This window comes from Pezoporus flaviventris, unplaced genomic scaffold, assembly GCF_033815535.1.
Source record: "Pezoporus flaviventris isolate CSIRO_AGI_PZ_B2104156 unplaced genomic scaffold, CSIRO_AGI_Pfla_v1 ptg000021l, whole genome shotgun sequence".
Classification (NCBI taxonomy): domain Eukaryota; kingdom Metazoa; phylum Chordata; class Aves; order Psittaciformes; family Psittacidae; genus Pezoporus; species Pezoporus flaviventris.
Genome location: NW_026892569.1, coordinates 10,073,992 through 10,090,596, shown reverse-complemented (window position 1 = coordinate 10,090,596; position 16,605 = coordinate 10,073,992). Strand labels below are relative to the sequence as shown.

Here is a 16,605-nt window from a genome sequence, read left to right as displayed (position 1 = left end):
TCTTATAGGACAGGTGAACTGGTGTGAAGTTTTGTACTCGGTCCTTAGCTCCGCAGTCAGCTGCTCCAAATTGCAAGCAATACAGTACAAGCACATGTTTATCTGCTATTAGAGGTATTGTGTGACTGTTTGGTAAGGCAGAAGCTGTGATGATTCAGAAAAGACTTTTAGCCTAGTCTCTATCCAAAACAAACATGATCTCATTATACAACCTTATACATGCAGGCACAAGTAGGATACAGGCGTTGTTTCACTTGTTCTGTTTGCCTTATATGCAGTGTTGACTGTAATGCTTTGTAAAACTGGCACCAAAAAAAGCTGGCTTTCAGCTTCTATTTATTTTTCACTTTAATTATTCTTATTGTAGCTCTGAGAAAACTTTGTCTCCCGTGTATTATATGAACTTGTTTGTTCCTGTTTCCAGGAGCTTTTAGTTCTTTTTCCCACTGAAGTACCTTGATTATCCAGCCCCGAGGAAAAACAACTGCATGGCTTGAGCTTTCAGGCTGATGCTTCATTTTTCATTGCAGCTTTGTATTTTCCCCTCATCTCTTTGGGCAGTGGCACAAAAGCAGGGCAGGGAACCTGGCCTTCAATTTCGCACATACATTCTCGCAGATGGTACTTCTTGGGCCCAAACGTTCCCGGATGTGACAGTTTTTTCTTTTCCTTCTCCTCTTTTTCAAGCGTTTCTCTAGAAACAAGATCCATTTGTTATTATCAGAAGCTTGAATGGTGACATTTCCTCTCCTTCCCCTGGCCCCAGTTTACCAGAAGGACAGATTTACAGTTCCTAGCTCATGCCAAATATATCTGGGAGAAGTTGCATTTCCCTCTGTATACCTGACAGAAGTTTGCAGGGATTGTATTATGACGTATGCAAGAGGGTACAGGAGGTTATTAAGTGTCACTTACTTGCTTTTCCCCAGGATTTTCTTAATGTGCTCAGTAATCTCTTTGTTGGTTTTATCTTCCACATCAACCAAAACTTGTTCTCCATTGTCTGTCAAGACAGATTTGTAATCAGACACTTTCACAATAGCTGGAGAAAAGCGTTCTAAACACCCAGAACTAAGCCATCAGCCTCTCTGCTGCTGTTGGGTAGAGTGTAACGTTTAAGCAGGAAAAGCAAAGAGCATGACTCGGGGCGGAGGCAGAGGGTTGCAGGGGCTTTACTAACCCATGGAGCTGCTTCCCTGCACCCGCTCCCTCCTTCTGCAGCGCAGGCCGCGGCCGGTTCAGACCCCGCTTCCAGCGGGGAAGCCACCGCTGCAGCCGAGGCTGCGCTCAGGCCAAGGCCGGCGGGACCTACCCAGGTAGAACCGGAGGAAGGGCGAGGGGGTCATGTTCTTGAAGAGCATGATCTGCACCCAGGGGTTCTTGTACTGGATCTGCGGGATGTTGAAAAACACAAACTTTCTGGAAGGAAGAAGAACACAGGCGCCAGCCGGGCTGTCTCCGCGAGCCCAGAGGCCGCTGAGGAGGGCGCTGAGCCCCGCGCCCCGTCGCGCCCGCGCTCACCTCGCCCCTTCGCTGAGCTCTCCCCCCGTGTTGTAGTTCACGGTCATCACCTTCACCGAGCTTTTGAAGATGATGTCGCCCTGGTTGAGGTACTGCAGCGTGCGCCGGATGGGGAACCGGCCCTTCATCGGCATGGCGGCGGCCGGAGGTGGCGGGACCCGGAATTGGCGGGAGCCGGAAGTGGAGGAGCCGGAAGTGGCCGGAGCGCAGGCCGGAAATGCATCCGCTGCACCGCCTGTGGGGCGGCGCCGCGCTCGTTTCCTCCGTTGTTAGCCCCACGGGAGCGGGTGAGGGCGCTGGGAGGTTGCTCACCCCGATGGGGTTCTTGGCACGAGCGAGCGCACGTTTCTGTGGGTAACGGGCCCGACCGCTCTGTCAAATGCAAACCCGCGTTTTGTGCCTAAGGAAAACGTGCCCGGCTGGACGCGGGAGTTCACCCGCTGTGCGGAACAGAGCCCGAGCCCGTTACCTCCGTTACAAAGTGTGTGTGAGGGAGCTGAACCGAGACCCAGCGCATCACCTTCACTCAAGAACTGGAAACAGGAAGGAGCTGCCAGGTACAAGAGAGCGTGAAGCACTGGCTGTTAACAGCCAACGGCCTCCTCCAAAACCCGGAGAAAAACAGAAGGCCGAAGAGGATGAATTAAAACCCTGAGGAAAAGGTCCTCCCTCAGGTGGTTCCCTGGTGTCAGGAGGGTTCATGGGACTTACCTTCCCTCTTAAAACCAGTTAAATCACTCAATCACAGCAGTGAAGGGAAAATACAGTTTCCCCCTGAAAGATAATAAATGATGTGTTTGGCTTAGACACCTAATGTTTAAAAAGAAATTAACTGAAGTTAATAATAAAACCCAAGGACACATTTATATTTGTAATTCACTTTAATGGTAAACCTCAAATAGGTAGTATTAAGCCACAACAATATAATGCCACATTACATTAAACAGTTATTAAAACAGCATTTAATAAAATGCATAAGCTAAATCATGCACCGCAATACTCTATATACAAACACAACAATGCAAATCCCTCTTCATGACTGAAGACACAGATCAGATACAAAATTCAGATTAAAAAAGAACATGCTGTTATTTTCGACTGCTGTCGCACATAGTGCTGACTTCACAAAGGAAGCTGTGAGAAATTAACAACTCCTGCAGGATTTTTAACTTGGAATACAGTAACAGAAACAATAGTTTTCTAGATTATCATGAACAAAGACTTCCCAAAAATATCCCAAGGAATTAGATGATTCCTTTTACAAAAACTGCTGTTCTTGTAGGAGCTCAGAACTCCTCGGTATGCCAAATAGACACAACGCATACACAATGTGCAGGCTGCCAGTTAGGAAGCTGAACACAGGCCTGCGATGGATTCTGGAGTAATTACTAAAAAGATTCCCATGTTCACTGTTGACTCCATGTGTGAGAAGGTAACGTGAATGCTCTGCAAGTGACGTGCTTCCTTCTCAAAACACATCCTTTTAATTTGAAATGTCTTCAGACCTGCTTTCAATCCACAGTCATTGAAAGGATTTTAAAATGGACCTGTGCCTTGCTATCATTTATCTACGATGATCAGAAAAACGCACAAGAAGCCAGTTATTCTGGGGTGTTAGAGACCTGGCACGAGATGTGCTTCTCAGAGTTTTGCTCTCTGTGACCAGAGAAAGCTCATTTCACATTCCACAGTTTCCACAGAGCATTACAACAGAGCCTCTGTTGCCACTTACATGTGAGTGCATTTTGTCCTTCGGAATACAAACAATTCAAAAGTGTATATAAAAAAGTTCACAATCTATCTTAAAATATGCTCTTTTCTAAGTTCTCAATTGATCTTTTAAAATGGATTAAATCCTGATCAATACCCCAGCTGGCTTCTTAATCTTTAAAAATGTTCCTGCAGTTCAGTGATGTTAATAGACATTCAGGTTTCCATTCAGCCTTTAAAGAGGAAAGCAAACATTATTCGAACAGCACTAATTGATTGTCAAGACACCAATGAAGGACCATCTGTCACAGGAATTCCTGCCATTAATTTAAATAATTTTCCTGCAGAAAATCTCAATAATAAGGTTTGAAACATTAGAATGGATGCTTTACCATTTTTTTTCCTATATTTGGAACAAAAGTTTACAAACACATACTAAAAGATAAGCAAGAAACAGAGAACATTCTTAGCACTTTGCAGAGCAAAGGCTTTACAAGCAGAGGCGCTGACTCTCAAAGAGGTTTGTGTTTTACTTAAGCTCACATTGTTTTAATTGGTGTCTGCTCATCTGCCCAAGTCTTTGACACATTGAAGATGGCAATAAATGCCCAGAAAATTCCTCTTCACCTTTTTTAATATGACAGAAACGAGACTTGGTGAACTACTCCCCTATGTGGTCTGTGAAATGCTTTTTTAAACAGAGTTAATAGAACTGCTTTACAGAAGGTTTCCTTTGCAACTTAAGTCATCAGAAGGCCAAAGGAACAAGAACTACTTGTATTTTGATAATTGAAATGTTTGAATACTCGCTATGAGTAATTACTTCAAGTCTGATTTCACAAATGCTGCATGTGCCCACCTGTCATGTGAAGAATGGAAACCGCACACAGAGTGCAAGATCTGCAGAGATGACAGGGTCAGGAAAGGATAGAACATGAACATGGACATGGACATTAGTCTGGCGACTAAACGAACTAACCAACTTTGTTCAGTTTAAGCTAGACAATAATGAGAATAACTTTGGAAAGCGAATATACAACTGAAATGCATTGTGAAAAATCTTGATGCTTGCTAAGAAAGAAACTAGGGGCAATTTAATTACCGCTGCAACAGAACTGTCATTGTTTCACTGAGCAGAATCTTGGTTTCATGGTTTGGTTTCATGTTATCATTATGGCCTTACGAGTATTTTTTAAACAGCATCCACTGCATCCTGTTCTGTGTGCTACAGCTCAGTGATAAGGGGCAGCTTGGTTTTCTTCCAGTTAGCCACTGCTGACGACTTAAAAGCAATCAATCCCTTCCAAGCGTCACTGCAAATAAAACTTTTACAAGAAGTCTCTCAGAAGGCTGCAAGACAAGGAGTATGGCTTGGAAACAGGGAGGGCTTTTTTTTATGAGTGTAGTTATGTATTTATAGTATATATTCTATTAACTATTTACTGGCAGACTTCTACACCTCAGATAAAAAAGGGTGAAAGGAGTAACGGAAAAGGACAGAAAATTCATGGAATATATTTGCCAGTTCTGAGCAGAAAATCCTAAAATCAGGCTGGATTTAGAAAAAGGTGCAAATCTCTGAAATTCAGGAGGATTCACCTGCTTAAGTGAGGCTCAGTTTGGGCTAAGAAATAAAAACTAGGAAGCTCTGCATTAGCAAATGAATTAAAAGCTTTAAGAGATAGAATGGTATGAATAAATGGCTACATATCTGTACATATATACATACACTACACACAATCTATACACTGTACATAATATTTAGACAGGTATAAACATATACATTCATACACACAGACATACAACTATGTACATATGCCTTAGCTGCTCAAGTGAGGTTCAGTATTCAACATGCAGAAATGCACAGTGGTGGGAGGCACAAAATAAAGGGGTGTAAAAACTCATCAAATCCTTTAACAAGAAGGAAGACAGGCATGAATGTAACAATTATAAGCCGTTTCCAAAGCGTTCATGTAATCTGGAGGGTAAAACACACTGTGAGAATTATGATGGTATTATCTGTGAGGAACAAACTTACATGACTACACAACATAAAGCTCAGTAACCATTATATGATTCTATGAATAAGGTAATTCAGGGGTTTGTTGTTTTCCAAGTGCAGTATGTATTCAGACTTAGAGCATTTAAACTTTACAAAGAATTTCTCTTTAACCTGCAACCTCATGATAAATAATTTTCTTTTTTTTTCCACATGTATTTCCCATATAATGCTGATCCCATTGACTGCAGCAGAAGCAGAACTGTAGCATTATCTAACAAGAGGGGTTATGGCATTTTTCATCAAACAATAAACTTGAACTTAGTTCAGGGGAATTTACTGTTAAAATGCCTCAGCAGCTTTAGAATCAGGAGGTGCAAAAAGTAAATGCTTTCATTTTCTCCTCTTTGCCATGCCCTCTTGAGAATCTTTCATATAAAGCTGGTTTTTAAACTAATTTTGTGTCATTCAGTATGCAGTAGACACTGGCAGTTTGTCCTTCCTCTCTCTGCCCCTTACTTTCCTCTGTTGGGTGAACATGGCCTCATTTTCTTGATTTTCCATGGACATCTGGAGGCATTAGGACATCTGGAGGATGTTGTGTGCTGCTCTCACAGCAGGCCCATGCTTACCATCAGAGCAAACCACTGCAGCAACTCTTCTGTTGTGGTATGGCAAGTGTGGTAAACTACTGGGACAGATAGTTTGCCACAACCTACTTGTTTGCTTGGTATTTCTCCTTTTTCTATTACAGGCAAGAGTAGAGGCAAAAGAAACAAGCTACCTTATTTGTAACCAAAGGAGAGGATTTCAAACAGAAAATCAACATTTAAAGTGTTTTTCTCTTCAGGATCCTGCAGGTTATTTGCTGGTGCACCTGTGTGTTGCTGACTGGGCTGCCAGCCCTGCTGCTCACACCACGCAAGTCAAACAGGGCTCCACCTGGTGCTGTTAATGCAGAAAGCTGCTTTAGTCCCTGCTTCTCCTGAGCCTGATAATTTCCAGTTCCCTTTTCCTGGCTAAACTGTATCTGATAACCTTGCTATTCATGCTATTCGGTGCTTTTTAAAATTATCCTTTAGTAACTAAATGGTAGGTAATGAAGGAGGAATCCTAACTACCCTCTTAATTTTAGTGAGCAGGGACATGTTCTGGTATCTTCAGCGTCTTGGATGAACTCATTCAGGAAATCTGTGAAAGCCCTGTGTAGCCCTTGCTACACACAGTGAAAACACTCAAGTTTTTTTATAGTCTCTGCCAAAGAAAGAACAGTCAAGATACTGGTTTCACCTAGAAACTTCATCCCTGACTTGTTTTCCCTATCACACCTCAGAATAGGCCCTTTGCCAAAGGGTACAGCAGTGGTAGGGGGAGCCAGCTGTAACCAGCCCAGCAATCTCCAGTCAGTGCTGTTCCCTGGAGTCATTATGGCTGCCCTGCGGACCAAGGGCTTCAGACTGATGGCCGAAAATGGCGTGGTAAATGGTACCAATGTGACCAACAACAGTTTCTTGCCCCAGGGTGTTCTGAGTCAGCCTCCTTAATAATTGGACATTTCAAGGCAGCTAAAACAAAGGCCTGTAGGATTTGTATGATCTCTTTGAAGAATCTCTCCTTGGAGATTTTTATTTTCTACCAGTTTCATGTCAGAGAACTCCACTGGCACCAGCAGCACTGCATCTGGTTTACAATCAGTGTAAACAGGCAGAGAAAGATGACTGTTGCACATGGTCTTAGTTCTGTGTTTCTTTAGTCCACTGTAAGTAAATTAAAGGAAGGAAAGTAGTAAAGCTTCTTGCCCTTGTCACAAATGCAATAAAAATCATCATTATTATAAAGCTAACTCAGAATGCTCCTATGCAGTTCTTGGTCAGTGTTCTTTTACCTACAAGATTCAAATCCAGTTTCTTCTCAAAAGAGAATAGAAAAAAAATTGAAGTGCATGAAGAATGGCCATTACTGTCTCCTTATCGCTCCCTGCATGCCCCAGCCTCAGCCAGTGCAGAATCCTAACATTTGTGTGAAGCAATTATTACCAGTACACACATGTACTGAAGGTCAGAAAGATCTAGTCGGTTTATCGCTATATTTCTACCGAGTTATTTTCCTTTCAAGAGCAGCAGAAACAGGACCTTGAAAATTCTGGAGAGTGAATTTTAGGCACTAAGTAGAGCTTCGGCGAGATGTCACTTTTCTTACAATCTCTTTCAGACTGTGAACCTTTGCTTCCTAGTTCTGTAAACACAAGTTTGGCATTGAAATTTGGCCTTTATGAAAACAAGCTATTTCCAGACATAAAAGTGTAATTGTTACAATAATAAAAAAACCTCTCCTGACCCATATTCATAAGCTAAAGTTTGCACTTGCAAAGAAGAAACAAAATGAAACTGATCTTAAAGCTTGGAAGATGAGCTTGTTACATCTGCTGGTTACTGCAGTTGAAACAAACCTCAGAACCAAAAAAAAAGTGCTGAACTAGATTTTTGTCACATAAAAACACACAAGTAGAAAATGCCTCTTCCATGCAAATGATTCAGCTGATGTGTGCAGCTGATGAGCCAGGAGCAGATACAGGCATTAACTGCCATGACTTTAAAAAAAACAAAAAAAAAACCTTTGTTTAAAATATTTAATGCAAATAATCATAATAAATAATACTAAACTGAAGCAGTGCTAGCAGCTAATGGCCAATATGGAAAACATGTGGATGGCTCATCCCTCTAGACAAAAAGTAGTTAATTTTATAACTCCATGGAATATCAGTCATTAACTGCAGTGGTATATGATTGACTGTAAACGCTATTTATTTTCAGACTAAGTCGTTGTCCTTTTTTAAGCCCAGCCAGTAACTCAGAACCACGCAGCCACTTGCTCCCCCTCTTCTTCCTCCCCCTGCTACCAGAAGGATGGGGAGGAGAATGGAAAGAACGTAACTCCCATGGGTTGAGATAAGAGCAGTCCAGTAACTAAGGTATAACACAAATCACTGCTGCTACCACCAATAATAATAATGATAAGGGAAATAACAAGGGGAGAGAATACAATTGCTCACCACCTGCTGATTGATACCCAGCCTGACCTGAGCAGTGATCTGGGCTGAGTGACTCCCCCCAGCTTCTGTACTGGGCAGGACATGCTGTGGGATGGAATACCCCTTTGTCTAGTTTAGAACAGGTGTCCTGTCTCTGCTTCACCCAGCTTCCTGTGCCCCTCCTCCCTGGCAAAGCATGAGACTGAGAAAGTCCTCGATCAGAGTAAACATTACTTAGCAACAACTAAAAACACTGGTGTCATCAGCGTTGTTCCCAGGCTGAAAGTCAAAAACACAGCACTGCACCAGGTACTAAGAAGGAATAAAAATTACTGCTACTGCTGAACCCAGCACAGCCATAGGAAAGTTGAGAGCACTCAAAAAATGGGAGTGTTGAGTCAGGGAAGGGGGGGGTGTGCAGAAATAAGAGAGCTTTGTAATGCAATGATAGCCAGGGGTTCTACACATTTCAGGTTTTAAACTGGATTGATGATGAGGGTGTTTAAGGGGTACAGAGGAGTAAATTTGGAATTACAAAGAGCATATTCAAAGACATCACACAGCTGTACTTGAAAATGACTGTTCTTCCAGTTAATGACTGATTCTCCCTGCAGAATACCATTTGACATAACTGTGTTGGTCTGAACAGAAACTTTAAAGAACTTGAATATTTCATCATTACTATGGCAAGAAACACATTTTTTTCCTCTTAGTTTGGGTAATTCCTGTAGCACATAATAGTCACTATGACTGCACCATAGAGTGCATTACAGCTGTGCTAATGGTTGCATATAATGTGGATATCTGAGTTCAGAATCCACGTTACTATCTCCTGCAGAACATAACAGCAAGTGATTTTTTTTTGTAGAATAAATGATTGTCTCCTGTAGCATTCTACATTTTCATTGAAATCACTGGCATTCTGACTAAAGACATAAGCAGGTTTTTCATTTTCCATACTCATAAGCAGGATGTTGATGATGTCACTTTGACAAGAAGTGATTACAAAGTGCTAGTATTATTCCCTGGCATTTATTAGATATTAATTCCAAGGATACTTTTAAATATATACATACTGTTCTTTTTACTTTTAAAGTAATTTTACTATTAATCTCTGATATTATAAAACTCTCTTTAACCACCACTAATTTCTAAATACAAAGCATGTGAAAAGTATGTTCAGTAATCTATAGCCTTTTAAATGAAAGGCATCAAAAATATTCCTTGTGGCAGAAAAGGTCCTATAGCAGGTCTTTTAATAGCTGCTTAAATGTTGTCAATGTCAGCAAACAGACAAGGAGAAACCTGACAGGAAACTGGTAACAAGTTGAAAACAGTTGTACATACCAAAACGCTATTCTTTTAGCTTCATAATTCTATGTTTTTGTGAAAACTACTTTGATCCATCTCATTGCGTTGTTCCCACTACGCAGACGTGCCAGTTATTTGACCATTATATTCTGCGGTTTCCATTTTAAGAATGTAGGGTATTATGCTGTCAATGGGAACATTTCCAATGAGACCAGTAAAAAACAGTTCCTCGGTGATGCTAGAGTTCATCAGCCGAAGTGCTGGAAGGCGAACTAGAATCCGGGCTAGCCTGAAAAAGAAGTTCAGTGGATTATAAATACATGTAATACTAGTTTAAAACACTTTGTGGCTGAAGAGCTGTATCTGCTTTTATGATTACCATAACTCACGAATGGGAGTAAAGAGGCAATAAAAGCTAACTGAGCTATCTTAAAAAGAATGGTTGCTTTTCTATCCTGTGAGTGAAATGAAAAGCCACCATTTTCTCTGTGGTTTTCCAAAGAAAAGGATTTTAATGGCCTTTATAGATACAATGTGTATGTACAGACACAGTCCTGGTCTGCTTTTGAAACTCCCAGCTCTCGAAGCACTTCATAGTTCAGGACAATGCTGAGACGAGTAATATTCATACTGACTGTGCGAGAACATTTGCACAGAACTTTAAAAGTAAATCTAATTAGAATTAAACCATAAGCAGAGGAGTCCTCAGTTACTCAGCAAATTAATGCCAAAGCAGATAGCAAGAATGGGACTGGATATGCATAAAAGAAGACAAGAGAATCTGCTTCTGATGCGAAAAGGAATTTGGAGGGATGTGTTGTTACTCATACATATTGCCAAATGCTGTGGGTTTTTATGTACAAGGATGTTAACAGAGATTGAGCATAATGAAGTGATTCTATCGATTTGCTGGACTATCAGTGCATTTGCAATTTAGGACAGTAATGAAAGTGTACCTGCTGTGCTTATATGGCAGACTTTTAACACAAATGCCAAAATAAATACATTTCCTGAATCACAGCCATGTAATAGCAAACCTTAGGCAGCACTGAACACAGGACTCTGGAAAATGCTTGAATACCTGTAGAGGAAATATATGGTCCATTCTGCTAATATGCCATATATTAACTTGATTGCAAAATTGCAACAAGATTCAAGCTATGCTGCTGGTTTTGTGAAAATTAATACTTGTACTTCTATCTCAATTTGTGCCAGCATTCAGTTGCTCAGAAATAATCACATTTGTACTATAAACTTATTTATAGGTCAGTATAGGGCTACAAACAGTATCAATTAAAATACAGGACATTGGAAAATGCCCTGTATTGGAAAACTCTGATTCTCTTCCTTGAGCCACTATTAAGAGAAGTAAGTATATGGAACAAATTCTGTATTTCTTTTTATGGCAGGTATCTAGCTCTCACACATCAAACCAGAATAAATAATTGTACACAGACGAAGAATGTGGGATTTGAGGATATTTCTGAAGTAGAGAATCCCATCTTTACTACACCTAACTGGGAATCTTGATGCCCTTTCTATTGCTTAGAGGATGTTAACTCTGTAAAATGAGTGCAGAGACCAGTCTTTGAGATGAGAGCCTTTTTTGTCTGTTTTTTTAAGGTTACACGCACCTCAGACCTTTCTTAAATGTATGGGATTGTCCTTCTTTATTTGAGGATACTTTTCACAGTAAAAGAGAGTATGTTCCAGGATATATTGCTAGACAGAAGTTAGTTAGAATTTCCTTTGTAGTGCAGAGAAGCATTATGTTGATGAAATTTAAAATAGTTTTGATGGAAACTATTAGAAATAGGAGAATTATTTCTAGCAAGTAAGAAATGGGAACAGTTGAGACGTGAAAAAAACCCAAGGTATTTTCAAATAGAAGTCACTGGAAATTCCAAAAAAATCAAAGGAGAAAATAAGTAGGATGCGGGAATGTCTTATAAACAGAAGCTTAAGAGTTGGTTATTGTTCCCCACATGTAACCTTTGTTTTTCCAAGGTTTAAAAACTGACAGTTCTAATACTTTTCTGCATAAGTAACTTGCCAAAGGGCAATAATAACCTTTAATTCTCTCAACGCCTCTTTGACAACTAACATGAGAAAGGAGGCAGCTTCAACTGAAGAAGTTTGAGGTGGTTAAGGCAGTTATTCTTCAGACTTCTGTTTACTTTTCTAAACATGGCAATGAGACTCTCTCTCTCAAAAATAAAAAAAAGAACAACAAAAACCAGCAAAGGAAAGTAGTCAAGTTTCACTTCCCTGGAAGAAGCAAGGCAGCTGTTCTTGCTTCTAGTTAGTTGTACACAAACCTGCATGCTTTTGTGAACAAGGTTCTAGCTCTTTCTCATCAGCAGTCAAAGAAGAACAGATGTCAGAAAGACAATTTTTACATCAGTGATGTTATTTTGTACTTTTGCCAGCTACGGCCCACAACATTACTTTGGGTACTATAGACAATAAATACCTATAAGTATCTTCTGGATAGGATTTTTGTACATAGTCCTGTAATTCCATCTGTGCCTTCTCCTGGAATTTTTCTATTTGGGTTGAACTGGTCAGACCAGGGTGATCTAAAGAAACAAAACATTTCTGTATGTCGATTGTTTCCCTATACATTATGAAATATATGTCGTTATAAGATTTTTGCATTTAATTTCATTTAAGTATTTCCCTTGTATTGTGATGTTTAACGTGTTAGCACTATAAAGGAAACCACTGAGTTGAGCATTCGTTTCCTGGCTTCAGAATCAGCTTGCTCATTTTTCTCTCTATAGTTGTGTGTATACACAAGAAAGTGGAAAGAGATTAAGCCTGTAGGTATGTACCAGGCTGTGACGCTCCTTGCTTATGCTGCTGTTCTAAATACATTGCCTCTGACTTTGCCTAGGCTGATTGAGCAGTATCTCGGGTTGTTTTCTTGACAGATCAATTTGTTAACCTTCCTGAGTCTGTCTCATGTTTTAATTCCAGCTGGCTCAGCTCCTCAAAGACAGTCACATGATCAAAAGATCCCAGAAAATACCACATACCTGACTATGCCCAAGTATCTTCAGTGTTGTGTTCAAACTGCTCTTCCCTTGAACGGGACAGAGCTAGCTTGAGTTTGGAGAGCTTCTTGCTCCTCCAGCTTGAATAAAAACCCTAATAAACCCAACCCTAATGGTACAATCTGCAAAAAAGTTTCAAAAGCAAATTTCAGGACAGCAATACCTTCTTGTTAAAGCAAGCTGTAAGCTTTACTGCAAAGAGAAAAATAATACCAACTAAAGAAACCCCACCAACCCGAAAAACCTCCAACCCCTGATTACAAGACGCTCTTCTCCTTTGTATTTTGCTAAATTCAAAGTGGTACACACCTTTGAATTAAAGTAAATAATTCACATTTCTGAGCAAGAATTTACCTTTTACTCAGTTCTAAATTAACCTTTGTGTGTCCTAGGAAAATTTTGCCACCTTTGATAAATATACTGTCACTTCCCATTTCTTTAATGTCCCCACCTTATCATTCCAGAAAATCCCAAGTGGAGTCTTTAAGTAAATCCTCTTATCTTATATACACTATTGATCATGCTTTAGTATTCTGCTGTAATTTCTGGGGGTAACAAATGGAGGACAACCTGTTTACATTTAGTTTTGGAGATGTTGTGGAAGTTCCATATAAAATACAGTTGTATTTCTCCTCCTATTTCAGCCATCCCTCTTAGAAGTGTATTAAAAAATGTTGAAATTGAAGCCAGTTTCTTTTTGTCACTGTAAGAATGTACTTCCTCTAATCCTTCCTGCTATTTACTTCACTAATATTGCTAGTACACATCCCAGATAGCTTACTACTCATAGACTCTCAGCTGAAGGTAGTTGAGAGTCTAGTCTTGTAAAGTGGGTGTACAGGAAACACCCGATATATTGGAACTGAAAATAACATGGATGTGTTGCTCCAAAGTTATTTTTAAAACACATACTGTTTGTGATAAATCATTATGGAACAACCATTTTACTTGCAGTTTGACAGATCAGACTCATAGCAAGACATTAACCTCATTAGAAAAACTGCTAAAACATTAGCATATGATTGTTTATGTTACTAAATATCTTACCAGGGCTAAAGAGGACTATAGCTTTAAGGTATGCATATTCATATCCATCAATATCAAGCTTGGCCATGCTGTTACAGAACTCCTGGAGTTTCCAGATGTGTTCCATGACTTGCTTTATTCTGTCTCCAGAAAGTTTATCTGCAAAAAAGATATTGCTTTCTATGTCATGTGAGCTCAAGTACATCTAATGTATTAACCAATATCCTTTTATAAAACAAGTGACATTTTACAGCATTTCCTGTCATTTGCTATCTTAAAACCACTCAACATGTAAGGATGACCTGAATGATCATGGAATTAAAGATTTACAAAGCTGAGTCAGGCACAGGGCTGGCAAACAGGATGTTAACTCTTTCACACGATTTTGCCAGTTTTGCATAATCTGCAACATGAGTCTAATTCCAGTGATGAACTGTTCTGAGCAGAGACTCAAATTATGGTGAATGATTCTACAAACGGCTGGAGTGATTCTGGGAAACAGAAGCACAAAACAAATGCTATCATGCATTCCTAATTTGAAATTCAAACATGAAGAATAAAAGCATAACCTACATGCCTAAAATTCATTAACTGTGATACAAGTGTTTAATTACTCAAGACAGATCAAGATACATGTGATGTAATGTTTTTATTTCTGTATTGAGAAATAATAGTGCAGGAATACTCTGGAAATGTCCACTTGAATTCCAGAGTTTCCAAATAGCTTCATCACTAATATACTTCCTAGATAAAGTTCTGAAATTTCCTCACTTTGTTTTGAATGTTAGAGTTATAATACACAATATAATAATTTTTCAAAATAGATAACAAATCAAACAAAAAAAAATAGATAAAAATAAATCATCAAGAACTCATGATAAAACAGATCCTCCTCTCCTTGCGGCAGGGCTCAGGAGCATGGTATGACTGCAAGTATGGCTTGAAGAACAAATGTCATTTTTTCATTCTTGAGACATGGGAACCAAAGTGAAGCCAGCTTAAGGCTGGAATAGCCCCATCACTTTCTCCTCCAAAACCCTCCGCTTGGGGTGTAGGTGGAACAGACAACTCTGAGATTATTAAAAGCCTAATTCTGTGCAGAACATAACAATGTGCATGTTTCCCTATTGGTCTTTTAAACTATTGCCTCTCTCTCGGTGCAGGAGAGGAGCATCAGTTTGTTGTACTTTGAGGGCTGTCCAGGCTCTCTTAAATTAAAACAAAACACCAAACACACACAGCTCCCAAACACCCCCCGCCCCCATATTTATTATGAAAGCACATTATCAATTTAAGAATCAATTTTCTAATTTATCATAATGAAGCCAATAAAGTAGATTAAACCAAATGTCCTTTACTGGGACTGAAGGGTATTTTTTGATTATCTACTTTTGCACATTTTATAGTTCTACAATGAAGTTTTACTCTCCTCAGTAAAAGCTTATCTTCCAATTTTTGCTGTGTGCACAATAATGGCACCACCAAAATCATCAAACAAATTGGTACCCAATAGTATTCTGTAACTATTTTTAACTCACATTTAAATTTATCTAGCTTTCATGTAATATGCTGTGTTTGCAGAGTTTAAAGCTGCTAGTGCTGTTTTTTTTCCTCCTATTAAAAATGGAATGTTATTTTCATGTAATCAATCATAGTGCTTGGGAGCATCCTTAAAGAGAAAAGAACGAAAAAAAGCAACTATAAGAGGTTGTCATGCATTCCAGATACAGTCATCATTATCAACAGGCCAACACTGAATTAAAAATTAAAATCACATAAGCGTTAAAGAGTGTCAAGAAAATATGCTGTTTAATGCTTCAGAGGGTACTTCAGAATAAATTAGTCATTACTGCATTACAGCAGTATCCAAAACTATTATACCTGCAAGAATATTCTTGTTGCTCACACCATCGCATCCAACTGGGGAACAAGACAGGTCCACCACAGCAGCGACAGATGTTCCTTAGCTGCCTCCCAAGATGAGAACCAGCAGGCCAACCACCTCAAGGGTGTGTATGACCACAGTGGATCCTCTTGCACCCCTCCTGGGAAACCTGCATGCTCAGTAACCTCTCTGAATTGCCTGTACACCAATGCACGCAGAACGGGGAATAAACAGGAAGAATTAGAGAGCTGTGTACGAGCGCAGGGCCATGATCTCATGGTAACTGCAGAGACATGGTGGGATAGCTCGCATGACTGGAATGCTGTCTTAGATGGCTACATAGTACTTAGGAAAGACAGGCCAGCAAGGTGAGGTGGTGGAGTTGCTCTTTATGTAATAAAGCAACTGGAGTTACTGAGCTCTGCCTCAGGGTGGATGAAGAACAAGTTGAGCGCTTAGGGGTCAGAATTAAGCAGCAGGCTAAAATGGGTGGCACGTCTACTACAGGCCACCTAATTAGAAAGTTGATGAGGTCTTGTGCAGGCAGGTGGAAGGAGCCTCACAATCACAGGCTCTGGTTCTCATGGGGGACTGGGGGCATACCTCATCTCATGGGGGATACCTCCCTGGTATCTGCTGGAATGACAACACAGCTAAGTACACACAGTCCACGAGGTTCCTGCAAACCACTGATGATAATGTTTTAACACAGATGATGGAGAAGCCAACCAGGAGAGGTGTACTGCTGGACCTTGTACTAACAAAGAAAGAAGGACTGGTTGGGGATGTGAAGGTTGGGGGCAGCCTTGGCTGCAGTGACCATGAGATGGTGAAGTTCAGGATCCTGTGTGGAGGAAGCAGGGCAATAAGTAGGATTACAACCCTGGACTTCAGGGAAGCTAACAGTGGACTCTTCAAGGACCAACTTGGAGGAATACTGTGGGTTAGGGCTCTAGAAGGTAAGGGAGTTCAAGAGAGCTAGTTAATATTTAAGCATCACTTCCTCAAAGCTCAAGATTGGGGCATCCTGTGGGTTACAAATCAAGCAAAGGGGGCAGGAGACTTG

General features: G+C 40.2%; 3 protein-coding genes across 8 annotated transcripts in view; 1 reads left to right on the top strand and 2 right to left on the bottom strand.

Moving 5' to 3' along the window:
* The window catches only part of IFT122 (intraflagellar transport 122), a 429,684-nt gene that overhangs the window by 278,208 nt on the left and 134,871 nt on the right, over positions 1-16,605 (top strand). The window lies entirely within an intron of this gene.
* On the bottom strand, positions 320-1,674 carry MRPS25 (mitochondrial ribosomal protein S25). Its single transcript, XM_061456025.1, has 4 exons — positions 1,522-1,674; positions 1,313-1,419; positions 916-1,003; positions 320-694 (listed from the first exon to the last, which is right to left on the bottom strand). The coding sequence occupies exons 1-4, from the start codon at positions 1,653-1,655 to the stop codon at positions 502-504; spliced, it is 522 nt and encodes a 173-aa protein (XP_061312009.1). The 5' UTR covers positions 1,656-1,674; the 3' UTR covers positions 320-501.
* The window catches only part of NR2C2 (nuclear receptor subfamily 2 group C member 2), a 32,011-nt gene continuing 24,680 nt past the window's right edge, over positions 9,275-16,605 (bottom strand). For 4 of the 5 annotated variants that reach the window (XM_061455969.1, XM_061455971.1, XM_061455973.1 and 1 more), the window contains 3 exons: positions 13,676-13,813; positions 12,046-12,151; positions 9,275-9,861 (listed from right to left, as the gene is read on the bottom strand). In XM_061455969.1, the coding sequence (XP_061311953.1) occupies positions 9,687-9,861; positions 12,046-12,151; positions 13,676-13,813 (419 nt within the window). In that variant the 3' untranslated portion in view covers positions 9,275-9,686. The remainder of the gene's footprint in view (positions 9,862-12,045; positions 12,152-13,675; positions 13,814-16,605) is intronic. The other variant, XM_061455974.1, reaches the window with a different exon arrangement.